A 25967-nucleotide genomic window follows, 5' to 3' on the forward strand; every position below is an offset into this window, starting at 1 on the left:
TGAAACATAAGCGGCTATACTTTTCCTCATTTGGGTGGCTTTGCGGAAGAAAAACATTTTGTAAACCTGCCTGTTGGCAGTCGCGAAGGTTTTGTGTTTATATCAAATTTTTTTAACTCAATACAATTTGATCGTCACTGTAAATATTCAAAGGGTGAGTTGAAAGCTTGCTACAAATCTTTCTTCTGCAGCACTGCAGTGATCTGCCTATTTTGCTGTGTTGAGCTTACGACGATGGGTGTTTTCTGTTAACAGTTGCTAGCTACTAAGCTTCAGCGTATGTTTCGCAAATGATTATCTTTCTTTCAGGGCAGTGAGACAGGGGGTGTAAGCATTTCACCAGGCACACATAGAAAGGGAGGGGTGGGGGGTGCACAGTCAGCCTAAAACTTTTTTCCAGAAAATATTCGAACGACACAACAGATTCTGTTGTGGTAAACTGATCGTAACTATTTGGTGGGTTTTAAAAACTTGCACATTAGAATTTAGAAGAAGCAAAGATCATTTTATTACGTTTTAAACTTAGACATTTCCATAACACGGTGTATTGTGACACAGTTTCACCCCCCACCCCCCAGGTTCTTTCCCTTACTTCAGGCCCTTGTGTCTTCCTCTTGGCGGATAAGAATGATACATTGTTGCCGTAGAGTATACACAAATATCTGTCGATCAGGTGTCGCGTAGTGTACTACCTTTACGGTTACAACTGGGCACTGTCTCACGCAACGGTTCCGTGCAAGGTTTAGAAATATAATTTGATTTATAGGTTTCTTTTTTTGCGACCTTATGGATACGCAAGGCTTAGTGTGACACAGCACAATTTCCAAATAGTAATGGTTCTGTCCATTCTTTATCAGCATTTAAAAGCATTGAACAGAGTGAAACTGCTCCGCGGCCTTCTGTTGTAAAGAGGCCTGCGTCCCTCGCCTTCACTCTTCGTGTAGTAGGTGGTTGGAAGCGGAGAGTAGGGTACTACGACCAATAACAGTGCGCGACACACACTCAGCAGTCCACTATACAGCGAAACTTTCTGAAGCCGACGACAGCATTTTTTTGGTGACGACAAACAGTGTTTCGATCTATTTTCCATCACAGTTTTATTGAAGCTTGAATATTTGAGGCTTTTTCGTCTTTAATATGGAGCGTTTAATATGGTTTTGGCATGTGAAGATTTGTTTTTACAAATATAGTAGGTATTGTTTGTCGTTTATTATTGATTTGTAGTATAAATATGGGCAGTGTAGTGGATCGGGTCTAGAGTGATTGAGTTGCCTGTATGAAGACTTGCATTATATATTGTCCTACAGTTTGCACCTATCTTGACTTAAACTATTAGTCTTAGTTATACTATTATACATATGTTATTAATGCCGCTCAGTAACACAGCTCCTCCATATTTGTTTACTCATCTCATACTAAATTACTTTATGAGTGACTTTTTATTAGTGGTAGCAGTATACATCATGCCTTATATTTGCATACGGTGTGCAAACTGGTATTACAGTGCAAATGTACAAACAGTGTGGTTACTGTGGTTTTCTAAACAACATAGGACAGTTTTGTAGCAAAGTCGAACACAGGCACATTATGTTTAAACAGTCCTAAAGTGATAAGTGACATTCTGACCTTATTACAGCGACATACATCTTTTTAAAAATGCTGTTGCTACAACATGATGTGTGACATTTTCAATATATCATTATATAAGTCCTAGATATTAAAATGTTTTTCTTGCATAAGCTACATTTGGGGTGACAATCAAATATCTGAATATAAATAATATAGATTTAACTTTCTATACATTTATAGATGCGCTGCCTTTGGAAAACAGTGTGTACTGGTAGGAAGACTCAAAGAGAGAAGTAGTACGTGAGTGAGTGACTGAGTGAGAGGTAGAGTGAGAGAGGGAGGGATGATGATGTAGCCTGAGATATAGTAATGCTGTGGCAGGAAGTGAGGATTGTAGGGGTGGAATGTCTCAGTAAGAAATGCATAAAGGTCAACTGGGTGAACAAGTGTACGAGAGAGAGAGAACAAGGAATTCCCCCGCCTCCGTTGTTCCAGCCAAGAACCTAAAAAGAGTGTGTGACTTGTCTGAGCAAGCACTTTCCTTTGTATTCAGTCCATCTTTGTTATGGCATGTAATACTAAATTGCATTAATTCACATTAAACAGTATGTATATGGTGATTATGTATTTATTACATAACGTCACTTGCTGGGAAATAGAATGGGCATATGAGGCAGTGCATTTATGTAACCTGGGTCTAATGTATGCTCATATATGTTATTTAATTATCTACACTGTATGTACAGAATTATTCTATTGTTAAGGTCAAAAGTAATTTGTTTTGTATTCTGTGTTGCACTGCAGAGTCTGAATTAAAATCAAACGGGAAAAGGCAGGGATTAAAAGTGAAAAGGGGCGGGATGAGAGAGGGAAACAGAGTGGAAGTTATTGGTAGGTTGGGACATATAAGGAATCTCGAAGACTAAAAAGCACTCTTCGAGCTCTTAAAGATGAAGCCTATTAAAAAGCAAGGCAGACGGTCACCTCCTTCCACACGAGCCAAGGTGGGGAAGAGGAGGGGGTTGGCTGAAGCAAGCCCAGAGGAAGAGAAGAGAGATACAGAGGAAAAGCCCAAACTTTCACCCTCCTCTCCCAAGAGGCAGGTCTCCTCAAATTCGGACTCCTCACAGGAGGAGCCAGTACGAACCAGCAAGACTCCAGATAGGGAGCGGCACCGAGAGAGAATACTGGATATAACAGGGGATTGTGGGAAACCTGAGGAGCATTCTGGGAACTTCAGGTCAGGTGGTGCACAGAGCGACAGCAACAGCAGCACAGCCAGTGCCAACAACAGCCCCAACCCCTCATCCAGCCGTAAGACAGCCACCTTTAAGGCACGCGTGCCCAAGAAGAAGTATACCTCTGAGCACTGTGCTGGAAACCATGGCAACACCAGCACTCCCAGCACTCCCCCACAAAGCAACAGCAGCGCAGCTCATAACGACGGCGGTGCTAGTCAGGGACCCGTGGGCACCACCACCACACCCGGGGACACGCGCAGCCCGAACAGCCAACCAGCTGAAGCCGCTGCCACCCACAGCAACCCGGTGGCAGACAGGCCGGGGGACGTTGGCAAAGGGAGGGACAAGGCCAGCACATCCAGTCCCCAGCGCTGCTCCTCAACAGACACAGCCAGTGAGCACTCAGCCGAGCTGGAGGCCACAGCACAGCGCCCTGAGCCCCAGGTTGGCTCCCAGGGGTCACGTGTGCACCCCAGCCCACCGCCTTTGCAGGAAACCCTGCCACCTGGGCTGTCTGAAGCGCTCGCCAAGGGCTTGAAGAACCAGAGGGTTCTGGCCAGGGTAGGCACCAGAACAGGAGAAGGCTGGCTGCCTGACAGGGGTCACGAAGTCTCGGCCATTTTCCATGCTGGCGTCGTCCGAGAGGTCAGCAGGGAGCACGGAAGCGTGGAGGTGCAGTTGAACGGGGAGAAGAATTTATGTCGTTATCCATTTCGAGGGGGTACTGAAGAGGTGGACCTGATCCTGGATGCCCCACCTCCAGGGCAGGCCCCTGTGGCCATCGGCACGCGCGTGTGTGTGCCCTTTGGAGGGGGCAGTGAAGACAGTGAGGGGGCAAGACAGAGGTTCCGAGAAGGCCTGGTCACTCGGGTGGACCCGCACCCTGTTGTGTCCTTCCCCTATCGCATCCAGCTCCGGGAAGACCCCGTGGATGATGATAAGAGGGGAGTGGAGGAGGATGGAAGGGACACCTCTGCTCAGGCAGTGTGGGTCTCACGGCAGAGCCTCCGCCTCCTGGTTCCACCGTGGGACCTGGAACTACCCCAGCATACTGAGCGGGGGAAAGAAGGTGGAGTGAGGGCCAGAAAGATGGAGTGGGAGGAGAGAGAGGAGATAGACGTGGAACAGGAGCTGTGTCGTCTCAGCATGGTGCATGGAGTGGGTGGCCCTATGTTAGTGACAGAGATGTTACACCCTGGAGCTGCGGTGCCTTCAGTACCTCCCTTGTCCTCGTCTTCGGTCACATCTCTTCTCAGCGTAGCGCCAGACCGAGACTGGGACCACAGCCGAGAGGAGCGAGAGAAAGAGACAGAGCTGCAAAGGCAGTTAGAGAAAGAGCGGGACAGGGAAAGGGTTGCTCTACAGACGCCAGCCCCCGAGGAGGATATGGAGGTCATCCATTTCAGCCTGGCCCCACTCAGGGACGGTGGCCTCACCTCAGCCTTGGGCGCCAAACCTCTGGGTGTGCCCTCCCAGCCACGGCCCATTCTCTCCAAGCCTGCAGACTACCTCAGCTCTCATCTGTCAGTGGTGAGAAGCATCGGGCCACCGTTAGCCCCCCACTTGTCCCTCGTCCCTCACTCCAGTCCCTCTATGCTGTTGGGCCTGGACACGGCTACAGGGCCGGCGGTCATCTCTGCCACCCCGCACCTGCCTCCCATGCCTCCCTCCTCCTCCTCCTCTTCCCGCAGCTCCCTGGAGAAGACTTCCATCTCTGGCTCTCATGCCACATCTGGCAGCGGCGCAGGCACCTCCTCTTCTTCAGCAGTGTCTTCATCATCACGCTCCCGCACACCCCTCACAGCTGCCCAACAGAAGTACAAGAAGGGTGATGTGGTGTGCACTCCCACAGGCATCCGCAAGAAGTTCAACGGCAAGCAGTGGCGGCGGCTGTGCTCACGCGAGGGCTGCTCCAAAGAGTCGCAGCGTCGCGGCTACTGCTCACGCCACCTCTCCATGCGGACCAAGGAGATGGAGGCAGGCGGAGGTGTGGGCGTGGGCCGGGAGCGTGGCGGAGGCGGGGGTGGTAGCACAGGTACCCTGACACCCGAATTGCGCCTGGTTCGGACCAGCAGCGAGTTTGACTGGGACGAGACGTCGCGGGACAGCAGCGAAGCCAGTAGCCGCGGCGGAGACTCGCGCCCGCGTCTGGTGCTCCCCTCACTGCTGCCACAGGAGCTGCCACGTGACCTTTCACGCTTTGACTTCGATGAGTGCGAGGCTGCCAACATGCTGGTGTCACTGAGCAGCTCACGCTCCGGTACACCCTCCTTTTCGCCTGTATCCAACCAGTCACCATTCTCTCCAGCCCCCTCCCCGTCAGCATCGCCGCTCTTCGGCTTCCGGCCGGCCAACTTCAGCCCCATCACGGCTCCCTCATCACTCACCCCTCGCCGCCCACGCCACCTCAGTGGCACTAAAGTGGGCAACCCTGGCTCAGAGCGCGAACGGCACCTGTCTGGCATCATGCCCACCTTCCAGACCAACCTGACTTTCACTGTTCCCATGAGTCCCAGCAAGCGCAAATTGGATGCTCCACCTCCCCCACTCCCTAATGCTGTTGACTACAGCAAGTCTGACCCCCAGCTGGGTGAACTTGGACTAGGCCTCAACGCTGTGGCCTTCAGGGCGGTTTCCCCCCAAAGCCAGCCGACCACCCCCTCTTCGCTTTCCTTCCCTCGGCCGAGGAGTGCCACCAGTCGCCCCTTATCCTCCACTGCATCCACCCCTCCACCCATGCTGGTATCCCCCACACCACCCTCGCCCCTGCCCCAGGACCCTAGCCCACGTCGAGTTGTCCCTTTGCGTGACTCTCCCGTCATTGTGCGCAACCCAGATGTGCCACTGGCCAAATTCAGTGACGGGCCTCTGGGCCGGAGGGTGAGCTCCCGCTCTAGAGAGCACAGCCAGCCGCCACACCTCTCTGCAGGCCTGCAGGCCCCTGTCCCTATCAACCGGGCCACCACGAATGGTGGCGTCCTCCGGAGCCCTGCTCCCACCTTGGTGCTGGTGACCTCGGCCCAGTCTCTGACCACTGTCGCCATGGGACGGCCATCCCACTCCAGCCCCAGCCCGGGCAGCATTTCTGCCTCTGGTGCTTCCGCTGCTTTGACCCTGGGCTCTGGAGGGCGAGAGCGAGAGAGAAAGCCAGGGGAGCACAGGGATTCTCTGGGAGGGATGCTGCCACAGCCTGTTGCCTGCCACCCATCACCCACGGCCCTCCTCCCCCTCATCTTGCCCGCAGAGTCTCCGCATCCTGCCCCCCGCAAGGACATCATCATGGGACGGCCTGGCACTGGTGAGTCTGCACTGTGCAGTATGATCGATTTTCATGCAAAAGCAACACTACAAAAATCCTTAGCTGTCTGCCAAAGTCCAAAATGCCTTTGGAATAAAATAGGATGAATTCTGGAATGCGTGTGTGGAAACCTGATTTTTAAAATGCAAAATCAATACACAGACATGAGTTACAGTTATAATTATAGTTACAGTTAAAATAGTTACAAATGCTTTTAAAAGCTTTTATTAGCCTTTTTTTTTTTTGTGATAACATAGTCATTGTCAGGAGTAGGGCTGTCTTTTCAGGATACAGGGCCTAACAAATTGGGCAATTCTACAATCAAGCTAACTACAGATTTAGATGACTTGCATCATTCTCATCATAAAATATATAAAAGAACAGAGAAAAACAGAAAATTCACAAAGCCAGAGCTTCAGCCCTCCTCGACCACCCAGATTTTGCAAACTCAACTGATGATATTACCTGTTACCTTCAGTTCCATATTTGTTTGTTTCATGCTGCTGCTTGTATCTGCTATTATCAGCATAGCTGATAGAAAATAATTTTTCAGGATGATTTGCGGTTGAATTTGCAAGGTGAATAACAGATCTATCTCTATCTTCTTTTGTAGAAATTAAACTTTTTGAGGTTCACTGTTAAAAGTAAACTTGTGTTCAAGTTCAAGCTCAGTGGTTAAGGCACTTGACTTATAATCAGAAGGTTGCTGGTTCAAGCCCCACCACTGCCAAGCTGCTACTGTTGGGCCTCTGAGAAAGTCCCTTAACCCTCAATTGCTCAAGTTGTACTCATAATTGTAAGGTGCTTTGGATAAAAGTGTCAGGTAAATGGGTGTTTCATATGTTAGCCAAATTGAAATCATGCTAGTTGGTATAACATTGGAGATCACAGGCTTTTATGGCTTTCATTCAGTGTGTGTGTGTGATGTTTTTGTGTTGGTTAGAAGTTTGCTTTTTTATGCCATAGGTCAAAAACTACTACCTGTGTACATTTTATGCTGTAACACACAGATTGAACTAAAGGATTTTCTCTCAATTTAATTTCATTAGTTAACTCTCAATTTAATTTGATAATTTTGGATTCAATTAGACATACTTAATCTAAGGTACCTACTGCTGTACCTAAGTAAAGACAATTTGTACAGTACAGAGAAATCAAATGCCAGTTGTACAACATGCCATTAGAGAGAGAGAGAGAGAGAGAGAGAGAGAGAGAGAGAGAGAGAGAGAGAGAGAGAGAGAAAGAAAGAAAGACAGACTCACAGGAGATTTGGAAAGGTTACTTTAATTTTACATATTTATTTGCATTTTGATTGGGATAGTAATTCATATACATACCTGTAAATTCCTTGCTGAAGAATTATGAAATCTCTATTGTGTTCTGCCATTTTTGTTTTTACATGTCAATTAGTTTGAAATGAAGGTAAACAAACAAATATAATGAACATGCATATTTATATGACCTAACATAATTTATGTATAATACTTAAATGCAGTCCTTTGAAAAAAAAAGATTTTTTGATGACATTGTTGCATTCTTCACAGTAATTGATTACATTTCACAGTAATTGATTACATTTAGGCTTACATAATACAGACAAAAATCCAATCTTGCAGTTATTTTGTCATATACACTTATTATGGATATGCCTTACAAATGCGTTACAAAGGCATTTGGTAAATATACTAGTGAATCCTTAATGTGACATGGTAAAGTTTGTAACCTACCTTACTTTGACCAAAAATAGTTACGCTTGTTGGAAGTGAGTGGCATGATTCATCAAAACACCTACACCACCTTCATCTAGAATCTCTGAGATGTCGGGCAGTGATCAGGATGTCAGGATGTCAGGATGTGCATGATTACAAAGACATTTGGTTGTGTGTTAGATGGCATTTGGTAGTGTGTTAGATGGCATTTGGTAGTGTGTTAGATGGCTTGGTTGTGTGTTGCAGCCTTCTTGTAGGTTTGTAGGTTTTATAGTTTTCAGGATTTTAACACAATCACACACATCCCTCTAATTGTATTTTGATGCTATCAGACCCTGCATATATATATATATATATATATATATATATATATATATATATATATATACACACACACACACACACACACACACACACACACACACACACACAACATATTTTTCAAAAACATGAAAAATAATAATACTTGTAATACAGTTATTATCCTAATAATTTGCATATATATTGAGAATATTTCAATATGTAATATAAATGAATATCCATGTTTACAGAAATCTTCACAAGGAAAATGGGAACCCAGTACTGAATTACCTTAGACACTCCTAAACATTTGCAGCAACATTTGGAGCATTTATGCCTGATTGTACATAACGTTGTAGGTGTTAATTTACCACTGTTTTTTGGGGTGAATATAGCATTGCTAAAAACTTGTATATTTATGTTGGAAAATTTACATAGAAAGGTGACTTTTTAAAGACAGCAATGCTGAGTAACACTTGCCCCTATGTGTGTGTGTGTGTGTGTGTGTATGTGTGTATGTGTGTGTGTGTGTGTGTGTGTGTGTGTGTGTGTGTGTGTGTGTGTGTGTGTGTGGAAGAGAGAGAGTCAGAATGGGGGAGGGATGAAGCCTTTGGTATGCTGATCAGCAGCAGGTGTGTCTGAGTATGTAGTGGAGAGTGTTCTTTGCTTCCAGGGTCAGTGTGTCTTTAGACAGTTGCAGCGTGGCTGAAGTGGAATATTGCAACTTGCCCAGACATGTAAATGCTAGAAATCTCTGACATACATGTGTATACACACTTCTACACCCACAAGTATACATGCAGCGCACTAAAATACACACACACTTACATAAAGAATTCAGACTGAAGGAAGCGACCGGAATCTTGTATGGTTATCTGAGGCACATACAACAGGAATTATCCTGTAGTAAAAATCCTTTGTGTTACTACATTCCACATTTTACTCTCTCACTCTACCTGTCTCACTGTAGTCTGGACCAATGTGGAACCTCGATCTGTGCCAGTGTTTCCCTGGCATTCACTGGTTCCTTTTCTGGAGACCAGCCAATCAAATTCAAGCACCCAACCTGCTGATAGTCAAACACTTGTGAACCAGAACAAAGGTAAGCACTGACTGTTGACCTGAATGTAACACTTTTCAGTAGTTACCCTGAAAATGAGAGCCTCTTATGTCTTTTTGAAAGGAATAAATCGGTGCTTTCAGTGACTCCAATTCAATGACTCCTCTACCACCTCACAGAACCACGATGTGGAGTAGCTCTTGTGACTGATGGACGTGCTGGCCAATCAGGGGCAGAGGGAAGGTCTCCATCCCGACCGCCACCCTCTGTAGAGGATCCTCCCGCAGAGAGGGAAGGAGGAGACAGTGAGACTGAGAGTGATGCTGACGATCTGTAAATATCTATGCTGCACTCTGACAACCCAGACATTCTCTCTGTATGCATGTACTGTTGGAAATAGTGTGAAAAGGTGCCATCCAACTGTTTAGGAAAATGTGTTTTTTTTATCAGACATCAAGAGGTTGAGTTTAGAATGGTGAAGTGACTCTTTCATTGATTTGTGAATGAGATTTTACTCAGGTGGCACCCATGACCCTGCCCCCTCCACTGGTACAGTGAAGAGACGGACCCAATCGCTCAGTGCTCTACCCAAAGACGGGGACAAGAAGGTGGGTACAGGCATCAAACACGACAACATACGACCATATTAATAGGTTGATTTAGCACATTTAACTCTCCTTACTTTTCAAATTGGCCATCTTGCGATGGTTTAGCGTGCTTACACTGTTCTTGTCCCTCCAGAGGGAGAAGGACCATATTCGCCGACCTATGAATGCGTTCATGATCTTCAGCAAGCGCCACCGTGCCCTTGTGCACCAGCGGCACCCCAATCAGGACAACCGCACGGTCAGCAAAATCCTGGGCGAGTGGTGGTACGCTCTGGGAGCCAAGGAGAAGCAGAAGTACCATGACCTCGCCTTTCAGGTACTCACGGAGAGCCTCAGAGCCAGCTTCACATCACAGGCAGCTGTCATGACAGCAACATGGGTTTAGCATTTCTGTCCTTTTTGTGTTATAATTATATTCGTCATTCATTAGGTGAGCTTTTATGACAAATTTCCCTGTTTCTTGATTTCCTCTATTGTTGTAGATTTGTCACACTGGACAATTTCAGATCATCTGACATTAGATGATATGGGACTGAGTGAACAAAAAATGCATATTGATTATATATTTCTTTTTATAATTAATAAACAAAGTGACTGAACACCCATATCCTCAGTGTGGAAAAAGTAATACCGCCCTACAGATAAAATGAGTTTATCAGGATTATAGGAAATGCCTTTTTTAACCATTCTGATATGCACTTTGATTCTTGACTTGCTGCATGACCCAACTGTGCATCAGCTTGTGCTTTAGTTCATGCACAGTTATCAGGCATTCTTTGTGATGCAGTTTGAATTTTATATTTCCTTAACTTAATGTTAGCTCTCCAGGTCCTGAGGCAGAAGATCATTCCCATGCTAGCACCTCCATGTTTGACTGTTGAGATGATGTTCTTATTGTGGAATGCTGTATTTACGCCAGACATAATGGGACTCATATCATCCAACAAGTTCCATTTTTGATTCATCTGTCTGTGGAACATTCTCCCAAAAGGTTTGGGGAACATCCTGGTGTTTCTTGGCAAATCTGAGGGGACCGTTCATTTTTTTCCACTTTTTTTCATGCTAGCACTTTTTCTTGCTTTCTTTCCCATGATGACCATTTTTGCCCAGGCTCTTTTTCGTTGTGCAGACATGAACATTGGCCTTGTCTGAGACTGGATCTTTAAGTGTTTGGGGAGTATGTCTCTCGCTATGGTCCAGTGGAGCCCCAGGGCCTTTTCAGACTGATAGATATCAGGATGTTTTTGTCTGATCTCAGAATTAATTTCTTCGATCGTGGTATCATGTGCATGTGGAATCTTTGAGCTTGCTCATTTTCACTTTGAAAAGGGTCATGGGTCAAATTAAGCAAGTTTTCTAAAAGGCAGTGCTGCATGTTGTCAAGTCTGTGGTTTGGTCAGCTAACTTGGTTAACTAATTATTCACATTTATTATAAATAAACAACATATGTTACAAGAAGTGTTATTTGTTCCCTCAAGTTCCTTTTATATCTCTGAAATTCTCTACCTAAATGAGAAACCTTCAGAAAACATTTCAAAAAGATTTCTGATCCTTTAATTTTTCGTTCAATACTTCTATTTAATTATTTTCTCCTTTTAGTTTACATTTTGTATTTTAGATTTAATATGTAAAGCATTGTATTAAACTTGTTATAAAACGTGCTATACAAATAAAATGTTATATATTTATATCATGTCAATATTTCCAGTAATATAGAAAGTTAGGATGGTGTTATATGCTTTTCACAGATCTGTTAATCTGCATGTATGCATCTATTAACCTGTGTGTGTCTTAGGTGAAGGAGGCTCACTTCCGGGCTCATCCTGACTGGAAGTGGTGTAATAAGGACAGGAGGAAGTCTCTCTCTGAGGGCCGGGGTGCTCCGGGGGCCAAGGACGCAAGAGAGCGAAGTGTTTCTGAAAGCACAGGTGTGTTATCCGGGCTAGCGAGGTGTTTCTGAACGCACAGGTGTGTTAGCTGGGCTAGCGAAGTGTTTTTGAAAGCACAAGTGTGTTTTCTGGCTAGCGAGATGTTTCAGAAAGCACAGATGTGTTAGCCGAGCTAGTGAGGTGTTTATGAAAGCACAGGTGTGTTAGCCAGGCTAGTGAAGCAGTTAAACCCTGGCCAAACATGCTCAAGCTGTGCCATTCAAACCATTGATCGTCTTTGTTCAAATGAAGTGACTGAAGTGAGGATGGGAATGGATGCTGAATAGAGTGATTTTCTGACTCAAACTTTTCCTAGCAGTTACACCATGCTTGCATTTGAAAGCTTTTCAGAATGTTTTGTGAGCAGAGAAGGAAGTAGGCCAGTTGAGAGCAGAAAGTGATATTAATTATTAGAATCTGAGAAATGAGCCTAGTGAGAATATATTATAGGGCATTCCCCATTCTGATAAAAAAAGTTTCTGGCTTTATTAATTTTTTTCAGATATGCCAAAATTACAAATGACACATATCATAGTGCAGTTAAGAGAGTATACAAAGTTCGAAATTGCCTACTCAACTCACCCCAAATGTTGACCCCTCCACAGAATTTACCAGTATTTAGAGGTTTGAGGTCAATAGAACGAGCAGATCATAGGAGCAATAATATTACCCCTTACTCTGGTTCCTCTCATTCCAGAGGCCCAGACAGTGTCTCAGGGGGTGGAGCACAAGGAAGCAGGCTCCACCTGGGCATTGCCAGGGTCTGAGCGGCACGGAGAGCCAATGGGAGGTCAGCTCCAACGTCCTCGAGCATTTTCCCAGAGTGCAGTGCATATCATGGAGAGGAGAGAACGAGAAAGGGATCTGGAAAAGGTATATGGCTATATTAGGAAATTCACAGACTCATCCTGTTGCTTAGTAGCAGTCTATTAATTGCCCACCCCTCCCCCTGTGTGTTTCTCTGTGTCTTTATTTTGTAAGGATGGAACTGATTCGTTTCAGACATGCCCTCCTCTCACACAGCGCAGGGCCAGTGAGGAAGTGACCAGTGATGAAGAGCGAATGGTCATCTGTGAGGAAGATGGAGATGATGATGTCATGGGTGAGGATAGTTACATCATGTTTTAATGCATGATTTTAAATAGATAGAATTTGTTTCAAAAGCCTATCCTAGCATAAAGTAAAACATGTATGCAAAAGATGAACTTTGTCATTTCATTCACAGGATTTATTGCAGATGTCTTCAATAAACATCTGTAATAAGTTTCAATGTATCAGCACAAATCTTTTGTTGTTTAGACATGAAATTAAATTGATATTTTGATAGGAATGCATATAATTTACACCAAAAGAGCATTATGCATTCAATGGAATATTAAGTATTTATTATAGAAATGCTGATGTTATTTAGTGTGGTACATGTGGCCCCCTTTGAAATGAAGGTAACCATTGGCTTACAAAAGCTTACATCTTGAATCTCATTGTTGGTTTAATGAGGAGACCGCTTGAGCTGGTGCTGTCTCATACAAGCTTCAGTCTGATGTCTCTCATGTCTCTGTGTGTCTCGCTTACAGATGATTCTTTCCCAGAAGGCTCAATAGACTTAAAGTGTAAAGAGAGAGTTACAGACAGTGATGAAGAAAACAACCCCACATATGAAACCGACGGCAAGGTAAAGCCTTCAGGACTTTCATTCGTTGTTTTTTATGTATCATGAAGGTCAGAACTGAGTTCTTACCTTTCTGTTTTAATCACTGGCAATTGCTCTGTGATTATTTCTTTTTGAGCATAACCCACCATGACAGATATAAGGGAATCACAAATATCAGAACCACCTGCTTGGCTTGCTATAGATGTATGTGACTGATGGTAGATGACTTGTATCAGCCGCATGATTTTCAGCTTCTAAGGTGACTGTTAGTAGAAAGAGGAGAGTTCTTGGGAGCAGCCTCTCATTCTTTGCACTTTTGTTTACCTCTATACTCCCCTCTGTGCAGCCAGTGGTCCAGCCTATCATATCAGCAAACAAGGAGACACAAGGCCATGGAGAAGGTGCAGAGAGTAAGAGAAAAGAGGTGGAGGGTGAAGAACAAAATGGAGAACCCAGACAAAGCAAAGGAGGAGGAGGAGGAGGGCAGGTCCCCTCTCACTCTCACCTGTCATCTGTTAGTGGCCTAAATGTGACTCCCTCATCTGAGCCTGGATTTTCACATGTGCTGGGGGCTGGGCGCATGGCCCCCACAGTAGTGACCAATGTGGTTCGTCCTGTGGTCAGCACTCCCATTCCCATCGCTAGCAAGCCTGCAGAAGGTGGCTTGTCTCTTGGGGCACCACCCCCTGACAGCAAGCCCAAGCTCCTGATTGGCACAGGAGGACCAGCAGGAGGTGGAGCCATTGCAGGGGGTGGGTACTTTCCCTCCTCCTCCTCTCCCAAACCTGTTGGCCAAGGAGGCCTAGTCACAGGTTTAGTGCTTGGTGCACCGTTCCCAAACCAGCCCACTGTTCGACTCATAACCCCACCCCAAGCCTTGCCAGGCCCTGCTGCTGGTAACGGAGCACCTAACAACGGTGTTGTGCCCGTTCCCCTTCTTCAGCCTCAGTTCCTGCCAGCCGCTTCACTTACTCCTCCTAGTGGTGGCAAACCAGTCACCCAGGTGCAGTACATCCTTCCAACTCTGCCTGCCACAGCCAATCCAAACAGCCCCTCCCCACAACAGAGCCAGCAGCCAACCAGCATCCTTGCACTGCCTAGTGCCCCACCCACACATGTAACCCTGTCCAATGGAGTCCATACTGGCGCTGGGCCAGGAATAAGATATGCCTCAGTGCCAGCAGTTGGAGGGGTCAGCCCAGGAGGAAGAGGTAAGACTGGAGTTAGGGACCATCTTACAGGGTGGACACAGGGCAAATCTTAAAAAAAAAAAAAAAACAGCTCAGCCAAATGACATATAGAGTTTTATTTTTCATATAGTTTTGGTATATGTTTGTTGTCCATACCTTAAGTTTATATCAATATTTTAATAGATTTTTAGATATAGCAGGAAGTTCTACTGTGTCATAACCACAACAGGTGACAATGACTAAGAACTAGATGTGTGTGAAGTGTATACAATTTTAAGAATGTATTTAACATAATATTCAATGACAATGCACTTTTATTATTAGAACAACCAGGGTACAGGCAATTTTGGATGAACTGTCACTTTAAGAGATTCCAGTGAATGACAGCGCTACAATATTAGTTTAACCTTATTTTAGATTATCTGCAAATCATTTAGACACTAATGGAAACTAGTAGCTGAGCAGACTTGGTGAACTGATCATACTTCGTAGTTTAGAGATTACTCTCCTTCAGTAGGCTTTAGAGAAGTTAATTCCCATCCCCTCTTTCTCTCTGTCTCTCTCTCTCTCTATCTCTCCCTCTCTCTCTATGTAGTTCAAGCACAGTCTCCAGTCTTACAAAACAAGATGTTGGTTTCCATGGCAACAGTGAGAGCAGGATCCACACCTCCACAGCCTATTTCCCTTGTGGCCCCACCTCTTCCTGTACAAAACGGGACTCAACCAGGAAGTAAGGTAGGTTGGCACAGCTGTACAGTCATGGCAAGAATCCTACAAATCCAGCTCATGTACTAAAGAAAATAAAAGGTACTTTGACCATACGCCCACTGTATGTGTTCATGGCAGATTTTTCAGATCGCACCCATGCCCGTGGTCCAGACCAGTATCCAGCCTGGGGGAACAGTGCATCCTGGGGGTTCCTTTCCTGTCTCTATGGCAACAGCAACTGTCATGGCTTCAGGAAACACCCCACCTCAGACAGTGCTGTTGACTCCATCTCCAACAAGGTAGTTTAAGCTTCTCTATCAAATGAACTTCATTAGTCAAGGTAAAATAAGTTTTGTTTATTCAGGTGTCTATTTAGGTAGACACCTAGGTGTTTTGGTAAGGGAGATGTTCAGGGAGCTGGATTCTATGTAGATGTTTGTGCACAATGTAGATGTTTGTGTAGATGTATGTGCGCAATGTTTGTCTAGCTCCACTTGATTTTAGTGTTGGGGTCCCACCCAGGATATTTTCTCTCATCTTTAACACAGTTGCTACTTCTAAAGTCAGATTTTCTAATCAGATCTTGATTCCAGTCCTACTTATTTCCATAGTAATGATTTTAAAACCAAAGCAGGCACAATTTGGCATCGTGACGTAGAATCTGCTTGCTGTCCTTCCAGCTAAAGGGGTAGGAAGTGCTTAAGCCACAACCCTACTGCCACTAAAGTGCACTATAGGAAAAAATATATTTATGTGAGAAATACCCTGTCTGGAAATGACACAGTGGATGGTTGTACTGTGAGTCAAGGCTGTCAATTTCCATGAGAGACTGTAAAATGTTTGTCTGTTTTTTCTTCAGGATTACTTATGTGCAGTCAGCCTCTGCTGTTGCTGCCCCTTTGCCAGTGGGCTCCACATCCGCAGTCTCTTCTCCTCCACAGGCTCAGCCCCCTCCTGGACCAGCATTTTTGCCATCTCCCATGGCAACTCTTGGCTTCACTGCCATTGCCCCTACTGGTCAGGCATTGGTGCATCCACTCGTGGCAGGTGAGTAAAATCTCTGATCATGTTTGAGGTATGTATAGTACACTGATGCGGCAGGAGCACACTGCTCACCAGCCTCCTTCTCTTAGGCCAGCCCCCCCTCTTGGCACCAGTTCCGCCCCCCAACTGTTCACCACAGCCCACTCATCAGCTAGTGACCGCCATTTACCCCGCCCCCGGTGTCACTGTGCCGACGGGAGTGGTTTCCATGACGACTGTGCCTCAAAGCATAGCCGGTTCCATGTCGACTCCTACGTCGCCCTCATCAGTGCACATGAAGATGACTGTGGCATCCCCTGCACACTCGCCATCTCAGACGCTTGCTGACACAGAGGCACAGTCCCAGGTTACAGTGAAGATGGACAGCCCTGCAGGGCTCAAGGCTGACCCACAGAGAGAAGCATCAAACGCTGCAGGTCAGGCTCCCTCTGGTGGTGTGGCAGAAGCGATGCGGCCCGCTAGTCCAAATGTGCACCTGCATGCAGGTAAACATTGGGTGGATTTGCACAATTTTACACACACTCACGTAACCTGTTGAATTTATACAGGGGTTAATTATGTTGTTTGGCATGCTTTACATTATACTTATGTGTCTGGTATTGCTGACTCACTGGTTACACATCTTGATATTAATATGGGGTGTAACACACAGTCCCAAGCAGCTACTTCACACCAGTGAAGTTTTAAAGAAAGATTCTACTTTTCATGCCTATAAGTTCCCATCTGATTCATACAGTAGTTCCCATCTCATACTGTACAAGGAGATTAGTAGTAGTTCGCTTTAATCATTAGTTTTATGTACTACAGCAAAATATGAAATTGTATATGTATTTGTTATAACAATATATATTTGATGTACATTATAATATAGTTAATCGTTTATCCTTACAGGAATTGCATCAGGAGCTGCCAGAATGTCCCCGCTCCCTCTGAAAGTCAAAGGTCAAGTGGAGCACGCGCCCTCAGCCCCAGCAGGGGAGGAGAGAGATGTTAGAAAGGAGACTAGGCCAGAGCGGGAGGGGAAGTGGGACAGCGCCTCCTCATGGACAGAGAGAGCGGCAAGAGAGAGGGGAGTGGAGGGAGGCTCGAAAGGCCAGCTCACTGAGCATGACTGCAAAGAGGAGCTCAGCAGGGAGGTGGGTGAGGAGCCACACAGACCCTAACACAGCTAACTCTAACACAGCTAACACAGCCAACACAGCTAACCCTAACACAGCTAACTCAGAGTGTCACGCCTCTCTGGAAACGCTAATACAACACACTGGAATTGGACTTTTAATTGCATAATTAATCTGAAAAAAAGACCTTTTATTACAACTTCAATATGTTGCCTAATACTAACCCAATTGAGCATATTGATTTGCCAGGCATACTTAAATCACTATTGTTGTGTCATTCATGATATAACAAGTGTGATTATTCACTATAGCCTAATTTTTGTGAACTGTGTGTAAATAGTCAACGGTCAGAGGTGGTCAGAGATATGTTCTCTTCCATCTTACTGAGTGCAGCTGGATGGAATGTAGAAGTGGACTCTACTTAGCACTCCTTTACCCAGAGACAAGTAGTATATAAAAGGCCAAGCAGTGGGAGGGGATTTCAAAATGTTTGCATGGCACCAAATGACAGGAGACAGTAATTTGTTGGAGATTTGGCGTGGGTGCTTGAAGCAGTGATATTGTCTCTGTAGTTACAGGTGTCAACAGTTTTAGCTTGAGCTAAATGATTTAGTATGGCTCTGTGAGGTTCAGCGGAGAATGATAAGTTCTTTTATTATTTTCCCCAGGCCAACATTACACTCACATGAATTGCAGCTGCAATTTCAAATTAGGTTTAGTTTTAATATGCTTAATCTTAATCTCATAAGATTATGATGCAGTCATGCAGTTATCACACCCTGCGTGTTGTGTACATAGGTGTTCCTCTCTTTCTCCTATCACTTTCATCCTCTATTCTCTCCTCTCTTATCCTTTCTTTCCTTCTCTCTACAAGTTTGATTCCAGCACTTCATTTTTAACATTTCTTATACTTTCCTTGTTGAAATAGATCTTTTATTTTGACACCTTCTATTTGTAATTTGCTCAGTTATTTTTAATTTTTTTCTTTTGGCAAAAACCTTCCTGAGGTGATAGATCTCAAGATGAAATGGGTTTGTTATTTAACTCTTTTATGTGAAGCACTGTGAACTGCCTGTGTTATATGAATAAACTTGACGGGGCTTGGCTCTCTCAGGCTGGCCGGAGAGACCTGTCTGTTCTGGACCCACCTCCACCGCCGCCACAAAACGACACCCCTATAATCAAGAAGACCAAGTCCCGCCCCCCACCACTGAAGAGTACTGTGGAACCTGTGGAAAGGTGAGTAAAAACATTATAAAAACATTATTACACGGCCATGTACATGCAGTCTGCAGTGACATAATTCGGCAGTGTGGTTTTGAGAACCTTGCATTTCTTTCCCCACCTTTCCCCATTGCAAAATTCCCCATTGTTCTGTATGGTTTAATTATCTGTCCATAAGAATTGTTCCCAGACCCAAGTACACTTCATGTACACTTCAGAAAGCAGGAGCTTGCTGTTCTTGAGGCAAACGACTCATCTTGCGTCTTGCGGTATTGGCTTTGTGGTAGTCTGAAAAAGAGTTGGTTCTTCACGATTAAAAGTGTTTTTTTGGTCATTCACTTCAGTGGTCTTCCATAGCCTTCCAGCTTGGTGGTTGCTAAGCTATAACATGTGGACTCCAGCTTCTTGTACCCAATAGTTGTTTTTGACACACTTAAGGTTTTGTCTATTGATTTGTTCTGATTTCTGTCCTGCTTTACAGACAGTAACGCTTCTTTAGTTCTTTGCTGAGACACAGCAGTAACAGACTTCACACACCAGCAAGCCTAGAATCAATCAAGTCCTTCTGTGAGACCTGACACAGACACACATGGCCAAAAAGCAGCACTGTTTGGTTCATTGTATGGTCCCCAGACAACCAAACTGTATCACTGAACTTATGGACTACACCCTATAATGGAACTACTTGACTGAGCACTTCTTCTGTTTGGGTTTGGACTGTGTCTTTCTACAGTCAAAGTGTTCAAATTGACCCACAGTTGGTTGGCCTCTCTTTGCAAAGGGTGTTGTCTGACACATACTTGGAGGAGCGTCTGGCCGAGCTGCCCGAGTTTAAGCCAGAGGATGTGCTGCCCTCTCCGAACCTGCAAAGCCTGACCACCTCTCCACGAGCTATACTGGTCAGCTACCGGAAGAAGAGGAGGAACTCCACAGGTGTGTGTGTGTGTGTCTGTGTGTGTGTGTGTGTCTGTGTGTGTATGTTTGAGTGTCTGTGTGTGTACCTGTGTGTCTGTGTGTGCATCTGTGTGCCTTTGCGTGTGCGTGTGTGTGTGAGAGCGAGAGATATGCTAGCAAAGAAAACAGCATCAAGCCAATATGTTCCATATTTTGTATCCTCCATACATGGCTAATGTTTTGAAAAGGGACATTGTGTGTCAGTTTAAGTGCGGCTCTGTTGTGGACTGTGCAAACAGAAGCGTGGCGCTTGTTAGCAGATGTGAGCTCAGTGGGGGCGAATTTTGGAGCCTGATTGCTTATTTGGCCTGTTCATGGTAGATTCTTTTTGGGGAATGTACAGTTCTATTCCTAACAGCCTTTCTCTCACTCTTCTTCCTCCAACCTGTCCCTTCTGTCTGGTTCTCCTCTCCCTTCACTTTCTCTCTCACTCTTTTGCCATCTTTCTTTATTGCTCCCTCTCTCATTTTCTCTCTTGTTCACGCTCTCTCTCTTTCACTCTCTGTCTATCTACTAGATCTGGACTCTGTCGATGACCCCAGTTCTCCAAGGAGAAAGAGCCGTCGCTTGTCAAGCTGCAGCTCTGAACCCAACACACCTAAGAGTGCTGCCAAGTGTGAGGGAGAGATATTCACTTTCGACAGAGCTGGTGGGTACAAACAACCTCTCATTCCCTTTCTCTCTCTCTGTCTCTATCTCTCTCTTTCTTCGTCTCTCTCTCTCTCTCTCTCTCTCTCTCTCTCTCTCTCTCTCTCTCTCTCTCTCCCTCTTTTGCTTGCTCTCTCTTATTCTGTATCAGGAATGCTCTCTTAATTATCACCAACACTGGGACTCATGCTTGTTGTAAATTATTTTCAGTTTAACCACTTTGTAGCAGCAATGCTGATGTTTTGCCTTGCATAGTAGATTATTTTCCAAACAAAAAATGGGCAATTTTGACAGCCATAAACCCGAATAAATTCACATTCTTTAAATATTCTTAACTTGGCCTGAGCACCAATAATGGTTTATATAATGTGCAGTTCATATATATCTTCAAGAAGTATATATTTAATTGAATTTAAGTTTCTTCTTGAGCAGTCTTATAGATATTCTAAGATGATTATGTAGTTGGGAGGTTTGTTTCGGTCTGATTAGATTTCCTTTTTTTATCAAGCTCCCGTCAGCTGGTGCTGGATAATGTCCAATGGGATGGCATTTTACACTCAGCGTAGATGTGAAATATGAGATGCCATATGAAATGTGGACTTGCTGGCAGATTAGCTGGAGTGATGACTGACACACCTCTTGATGTTGTGCCTTTCATTGTGGTACCATGCAGCAGGGTGTGTCTCAGAAATGGGCACATTGTGGCCATCCGCCTGGTTCAGGTTTCTACCCCCGGCACCTGATCCTCATCCTTGCAGGCCCAAACACTCACCCATAAATGCGCTGAAGGCTCAGTGTCTGTGTGTGTGTGTGTGTGTGTGTGTGTGTGTGTGTAAGTGAGAGTGAGTGAATGAGTGAGTGAGTGAGAGAGAGAGAGAGAGAGAGAGAGAGAGTGTATACGTTCAGTACACATGTGATTTGCAGAGAACCAGCATGGACAGAACGGACAGAAACTTCAAATTGAAACACTTGATCCTGTTTAAGGAGAGCAAAGCCTTTATATTTAGCCCAAGTTCTTTCAATATTATTTGTTAGGAGTCTTATGAATCTTTGTTAAGCTTATGCATAAGAGGCAGGGCCAGCAGGGGCCGTGTGTGGTGAGGGTGTGTCCAAAAAGCTGGCCTGATGCCTGGACTGAGATTTCTCTATCTACATCATCCAGTTCCTTTGCTGATGCCTTTAATGTATATATTGCTGCTTTTGTGCATAAAAGCTGAGGATGATCAAATTGCTTCTCAGCTTTGCCGTGCAGATGAGCATTATGTCTCCTCTCCAAACAATCTCCCAAGTAAGCAAGGCATAAACAAAAGGTGTTTTGCTTCACTGAGCTTTCCCACTGGCATGATCATTTCAGTAGAAATATCAGCTATTAATATTGAACCAACATGGAAACACTTTGCATGCATGGCACATGACACTACACATTACACCTCTTTGGTATTTTGTCAAAGAAATCCTTGCCATATTGTATAGGCTATTTGTGAAATCACAAATGAATCATCCTAAGGATATGCCACTTCTAGACTATAATAGGTTTTGGTTTTGCCCTCCTTCACAGCTCTCATTCCTAATGGCATTATGTAAAAGCCCAGTGCTGTTAGGCATTCTGCAAGGGTGTGACCTGCCAAGCATTCAGTTAACATCTGCATCGCTCAATGAGAGACTATAGCATGAGGCACATTCCCGAAGTGACACCTGCTCCTTATGTGTCAGACACATAACCTACAGAAATATGACATTTACCAACCTCCCTGTGTGGTCGCGTGTGTCCTCTGAGTAGGAGAGACGGAGGACATCCTGTCAGAGTTGGACCGCGCGCCCTACTCATCTTTGCGTCGCACGCTGGACCAGCGCCGGGCTCTTGTAATGCAGCTGTTCCAGGAGCATGGCTCCTTCTTCCCCTCAGGTGAGTGCAGAAAACATATCAGGAGAAAAAGGCTGTAGACACACAGGCCCAGTAGCTGAAGTGATGGACTTTACTCCCAAAAAGTGCCAGGTATTCCAAATGGCTCCCATTAGGATTCATTGATATTCAGCAGTGATCACTGAGCAATGAGGTTAGGCGGTTAGTTTCGTCTTTGGACAAATAGACTGGGAGAAGTGTTTGCTAGATGTGCATGATGTGTCTAAGCCTGATATTGTGTTTGCCAAAAATTATTGTAGTTATTGGTTAGAAAATGGGAGTTTTGGCTGATAATTAAAACCAATCATTTTCATCTCTTCGACAGATTACAGCTTTTCTGTTTAGTTTAGGTCTTGGTTATATATTACTACAGCTATAAAAAATAATAACCAATACAAGAGATAACTTTTGTAAAGTGCAACCTGCTTTTGGAATAATTTTCACATCAGATTTGTTTTTTATTAAGCAAAGTGTCTGGTGTTTTTGACTGTGAGTTTTTACACTTATGTTTTTTTTCTGGTGGCTTTCCAGCCATAAGGTTTTTTATACCTGCATTAGGCCTGTTGTTCCCCAGGAACAACGTATGTTTACAATAATTGTGATGTCTGATTTACCTGTGACATGATTATGTAAAATGAATTAGTGATCCATTTTTAACATATCTTTCACTTCATATGTAGATTATAGTTTGAACTTGCTTTAAGATTCATAAAGGTAACATTATCATATTAATATCAGTATCAACCACAGCAAGGTGCTAATGATCAGTTATTGTATTGGCCCAAGAAATTCAATATTGGTGCATCCCTAGTATTTGCTTTACCAGTGTTCACTCTCCTCAATGGCCAGCTGTGGATAATACATTTACCATGTCTTCCTCCGTCTTCCCCTGTGTGCCAGCTCAGGCCACCGCTGCCTTCCAGGCCCGCTACTCGGACACCTTCCCCACCAAGTTGTGTCTGCAGCTGAAGATTCGTGAGGTGAGGCAGAAGATCATGCAGACAGCGACGCCTGGTAGTTTGGAGGGTGGTGGAGGAGGGGCTACTGGTGGATCAGACTCTGCCACTGCCCCTGGACCATCCAATCCTGTGGCCAGAGAGGAAGGAGGGGCAGAGTCGCACAACAAGGGCAGAGGCTGGGAAGGCTCAAAGGGCGGCTTGGGTGACTTGCAGGAGCAGAGATGAAGAACGACAGAGAAATCAGAAGGAACGGTGACAGAACATAGGAAAGGGTAGTGAATGAGTGTAAGCAACTTCACTGACATTATACAGCACATTTTGTTCCATTTCTAATCAACCGTGTGGATTTCTCTTCTGTTTGGTTCACTTTGTTATTTTCCTATTGTTGGACATAATCTCTCTGAGGCAGTTCCACACACTCACCAAAATACACATATATTTTATGCAAGTATACACAAAGATAACCTTCACACACTTTCACAACTGGCACAAGAACCTTTTCCATACAGTGTCTGGTGGAAGTCATTTGTGTGTGCCACTCAATGCCAGGCAGTGTCGGGGTTACCCACAGCGTGACTTCACTTCCTGTCTTGAGTTTCAGAGCCCTTCCATGCTGCAGCCCAGGCAGCACTAGACTGGCCTGTCTGCACAGTGTTTCCTTGCCTGGCATAGAAATGAGACTGTTCTAGGAAAAATGGCTGGAGGATTTGCGCTTGCACTTTGATTTGAGAAAGACTGAGACAGAAAGCAATAGATGGAGAGGAGGAGGGTCTTCGTAGGAATGGCACACACTTTTTGTGTGGGGGAACTTGCAAAGCCTGTTTCCGAACTTGGACGCAGGCTCATAACCAAACTCCTGCAAAAGCAGCAGACCCCAGCACATACAGCCCAGCAGAAAGAGGCTACAGCGGATGACCAAACTGCGCAAACAACATCAGAAACAACAACACAGCCCACTGAAACCAAGAAAGCAGTGTTCTTCTTCTCAAATGGAACGTCCCCACCGAGAAATATGGTGGGGAAAAAAACAAGACACTATACTCTATGAATCAACTTGTAGTTATGCTTTGTTGTTTGTAGCCGTTGTGTGGTACTGGTGGAATCGACTGATATATATTTTTCAGTAATAGCTTGCTCCTCTCTTCTTACTCTGGTGACATTTTCAGCATGGACTCTGAGTTTTGGGTCAAAAACAGAAAAAAAGACTCTCTGTTATGGCCTCTTAGCTGAAGCTCCTCTCCTCAGGCCTTCATCTTAAGGCTTTCCCTAAGCCTTCATCTTAAGGCTTTACCCCCCCTCCACCCCACCCCACCCCCCACCCCCTTCACCTCTCTCTGTACATAATGGTGATGACCTGGGGGCATGAGGCTTTCCTTTTTCCTATTTTTTTTTGAGAAATGTTTCAATCAGGTGTTTGCACAATACATGGTCATGGACCATGAGTAAAATCAGGAAAGTATTTGCTTTTAGAGTTATTTAAAAACTAACCAAGAATTTTGTTTCATTTCATTTGATTCCCTTCTTTTCTTTTCTTAGGCAAGGCTTTTTTTTTAAAAAAAGACTCTTGTTTTTGTTTTTCTGTTTTTATTTTTGCCCTTCCCCTCAAACTTTTACCTGAAGTGTTGATGGAAAGCACCTGTAAAGTGCTGGTCCAGAGTCAGAATAAGCTTTGAAGTCTTGAGTAAATTTGAAAGAGGATAATGCAAGGGAAAGCTGATCTGAGACCAGTGCTAAGGTGGCATTTCTCAGGATCTCCTCTTCCTTTTTCTGCCACTTTACTTTGTTCACTGGTGCAATAGGACAGTATGGATGGGAAATTTATTTGGTTTAGATGAGGGAACGGTTTGTGCCATAGATATTCACTGTATAGGCTGACAAAGCTGTCACAGTATGATATATATATTGAAAAAAAAGTTAAAATAAGAATTATATTAACATTCATAAATGAGTGTTGAAGAATAATCCAAACAAAACAAACAACAAGCTAAAATCTAAAAAACAATCAAAAAATTAACCTAGCACTTTTTTGCGTCTTGTTTTGCTGAGAGGAGTAATGACTATATCGATACTTCTCAGTCTTCACTTGAATGTGTGACTATATATATATATATATATATATATATATATATATATGTGTGTGTGTGTGTGTGTGTGTGTGTGTGTGTGTGTGTGTGTGTGTGTGTGTGTCCGTAATATACAGGTGTTTTGTGTGTGTGTGTGTGTATGTGTGTGTGTGTGTGTGTGTGTATGTGTATGTGTGCATGCACGCGTGTGTGTGTGTGCACGTGTATGTGTGTGAGCGTATCTGCTAATACCTAATATGCACCTTGGCAGACCAGACTTGCCCACATGCAAATGCCATCCATATTTTTCATAAACTAGGGCACTCTACTAGAAGACTGTTATCCTATGCCTGTAAGCTGGGTATTATTGTATTGATAAGGGGATTCTCAAGCAAACCGTATAACATGACACAAACTTGACTTTTGGCACTTCACCATATATTTACCATTCCCAAGCAAAAGAGAAACGCTTACACACACACACACATGCATACCTGCACATGTATGTGTGCACACCTTCTGATTGTGTATCCAATAAACTGTCCTTACTTTGGACTGGAGAAGGAATTTTAGAAATAGAAAGATGAGTGTAAGCTCATAAGCAGGCATGTTGACCATGTGCAATATTTCTAAACAAAAGAATATTGAAAATATTAAAGACCTAACACAACATTTTTTCTTGTAGTTTTTTTTTTTTTTTACCAAATGGTTTCTGTGTCAGTAATGAACAGATCTGTATTGGGAGAGATCACACCTGCGAAGCTGTGCCCTGCAATTATTATTAGACCAAT

The 25967-nt window shown here is 44.4% G+C and overlaps 1 protein-coding gene across 3 annotated transcripts; it reads left to right on the top strand.

Moving 5' to 3' along the window:
* cica (capicua transcriptional repressor a) lies at nucleotides 1–23852 on the top strand. 3 transcript variants are annotated; one of them, XM_027016257.2, is made up of 21 exons: nucleotides 1–154; nucleotides 2374–6108; nucleotides 9088–9219; nucleotides 9357–9510; nucleotides 9686–9785; nucleotides 9919–10101; nucleotides 11582–11714; nucleotides 12412–12587; nucleotides 12696–12816; nucleotides 13289–13386; nucleotides 13712–14576; nucleotides 15151–15290; nucleotides 15402–15562; nucleotides 16123–16310; nucleotides 16397–16792; nucleotides 17199–17443; nucleotides 18540–18664; nucleotides 19431–19582; nucleotides 20121–20252; nucleotides 22032–22157; nucleotides 23055–23852. In XM_027016257.2, the coding sequence occupies exons 2-21, from the start codon at nucleotides 2520–2522 to the stop codon at nucleotides 23336–23338; spliced, it is 7500 nt and encodes a 2499-aa protein (XP_026872058.2). In that variant the 5' UTR covers nucleotides 1–154; nucleotides 2374–2519; the 3' UTR covers nucleotides 23339–23852. The 3 variants fall into 3 exon arrangements, with proteins under 3 accessions (XP_026872058.2, XP_026872059.2, XP_026872061.2); XM_027016258.2 differs by having other exon boundaries at nucleotides 12738–12816; XM_027016260.2 differs by having other exon boundaries at nucleotides 23060–23230.
* The last annotated feature ends 2115 nt before the right edge of the window (nucleotides 23853–25967 follow it).

This window comes from Electrophorus electricus, chromosome 8 (genome assembly GCF_013358815.1).
Source record: "Electrophorus electricus isolate fEleEle1 chromosome 8, fEleEle1.pri, whole genome shotgun sequence".
Taxonomy (NCBI): Eukaryota; Metazoa; Chordata; class Actinopteri; order Gymnotiformes; family Gymnotidae; genus Electrophorus; species Electrophorus electricus.

Coding starts and splice junctions, on each gene's coding strand:
- cica (XM_027016257.2), top strand. CDS start 2,520: ATGAAGCCTATTAAAAAGCAAGGCAGACGGTCACCTCCTTCCACACGA. Junction 9,511..9,685: donor GAGAGTGATGCTGACGATCT/GTAAATATCTAT, acceptor TTTGTGAATGAG/ATTTTACTCAGGTGGCACCC. Junction 17,444..18,539: donor AAGAGGAGCTCAGCAGGGAG/GTGGGTGAGGAG, acceptor TGGCTCTCTCAG/GCTGGCCGGAGAGACCTGTC.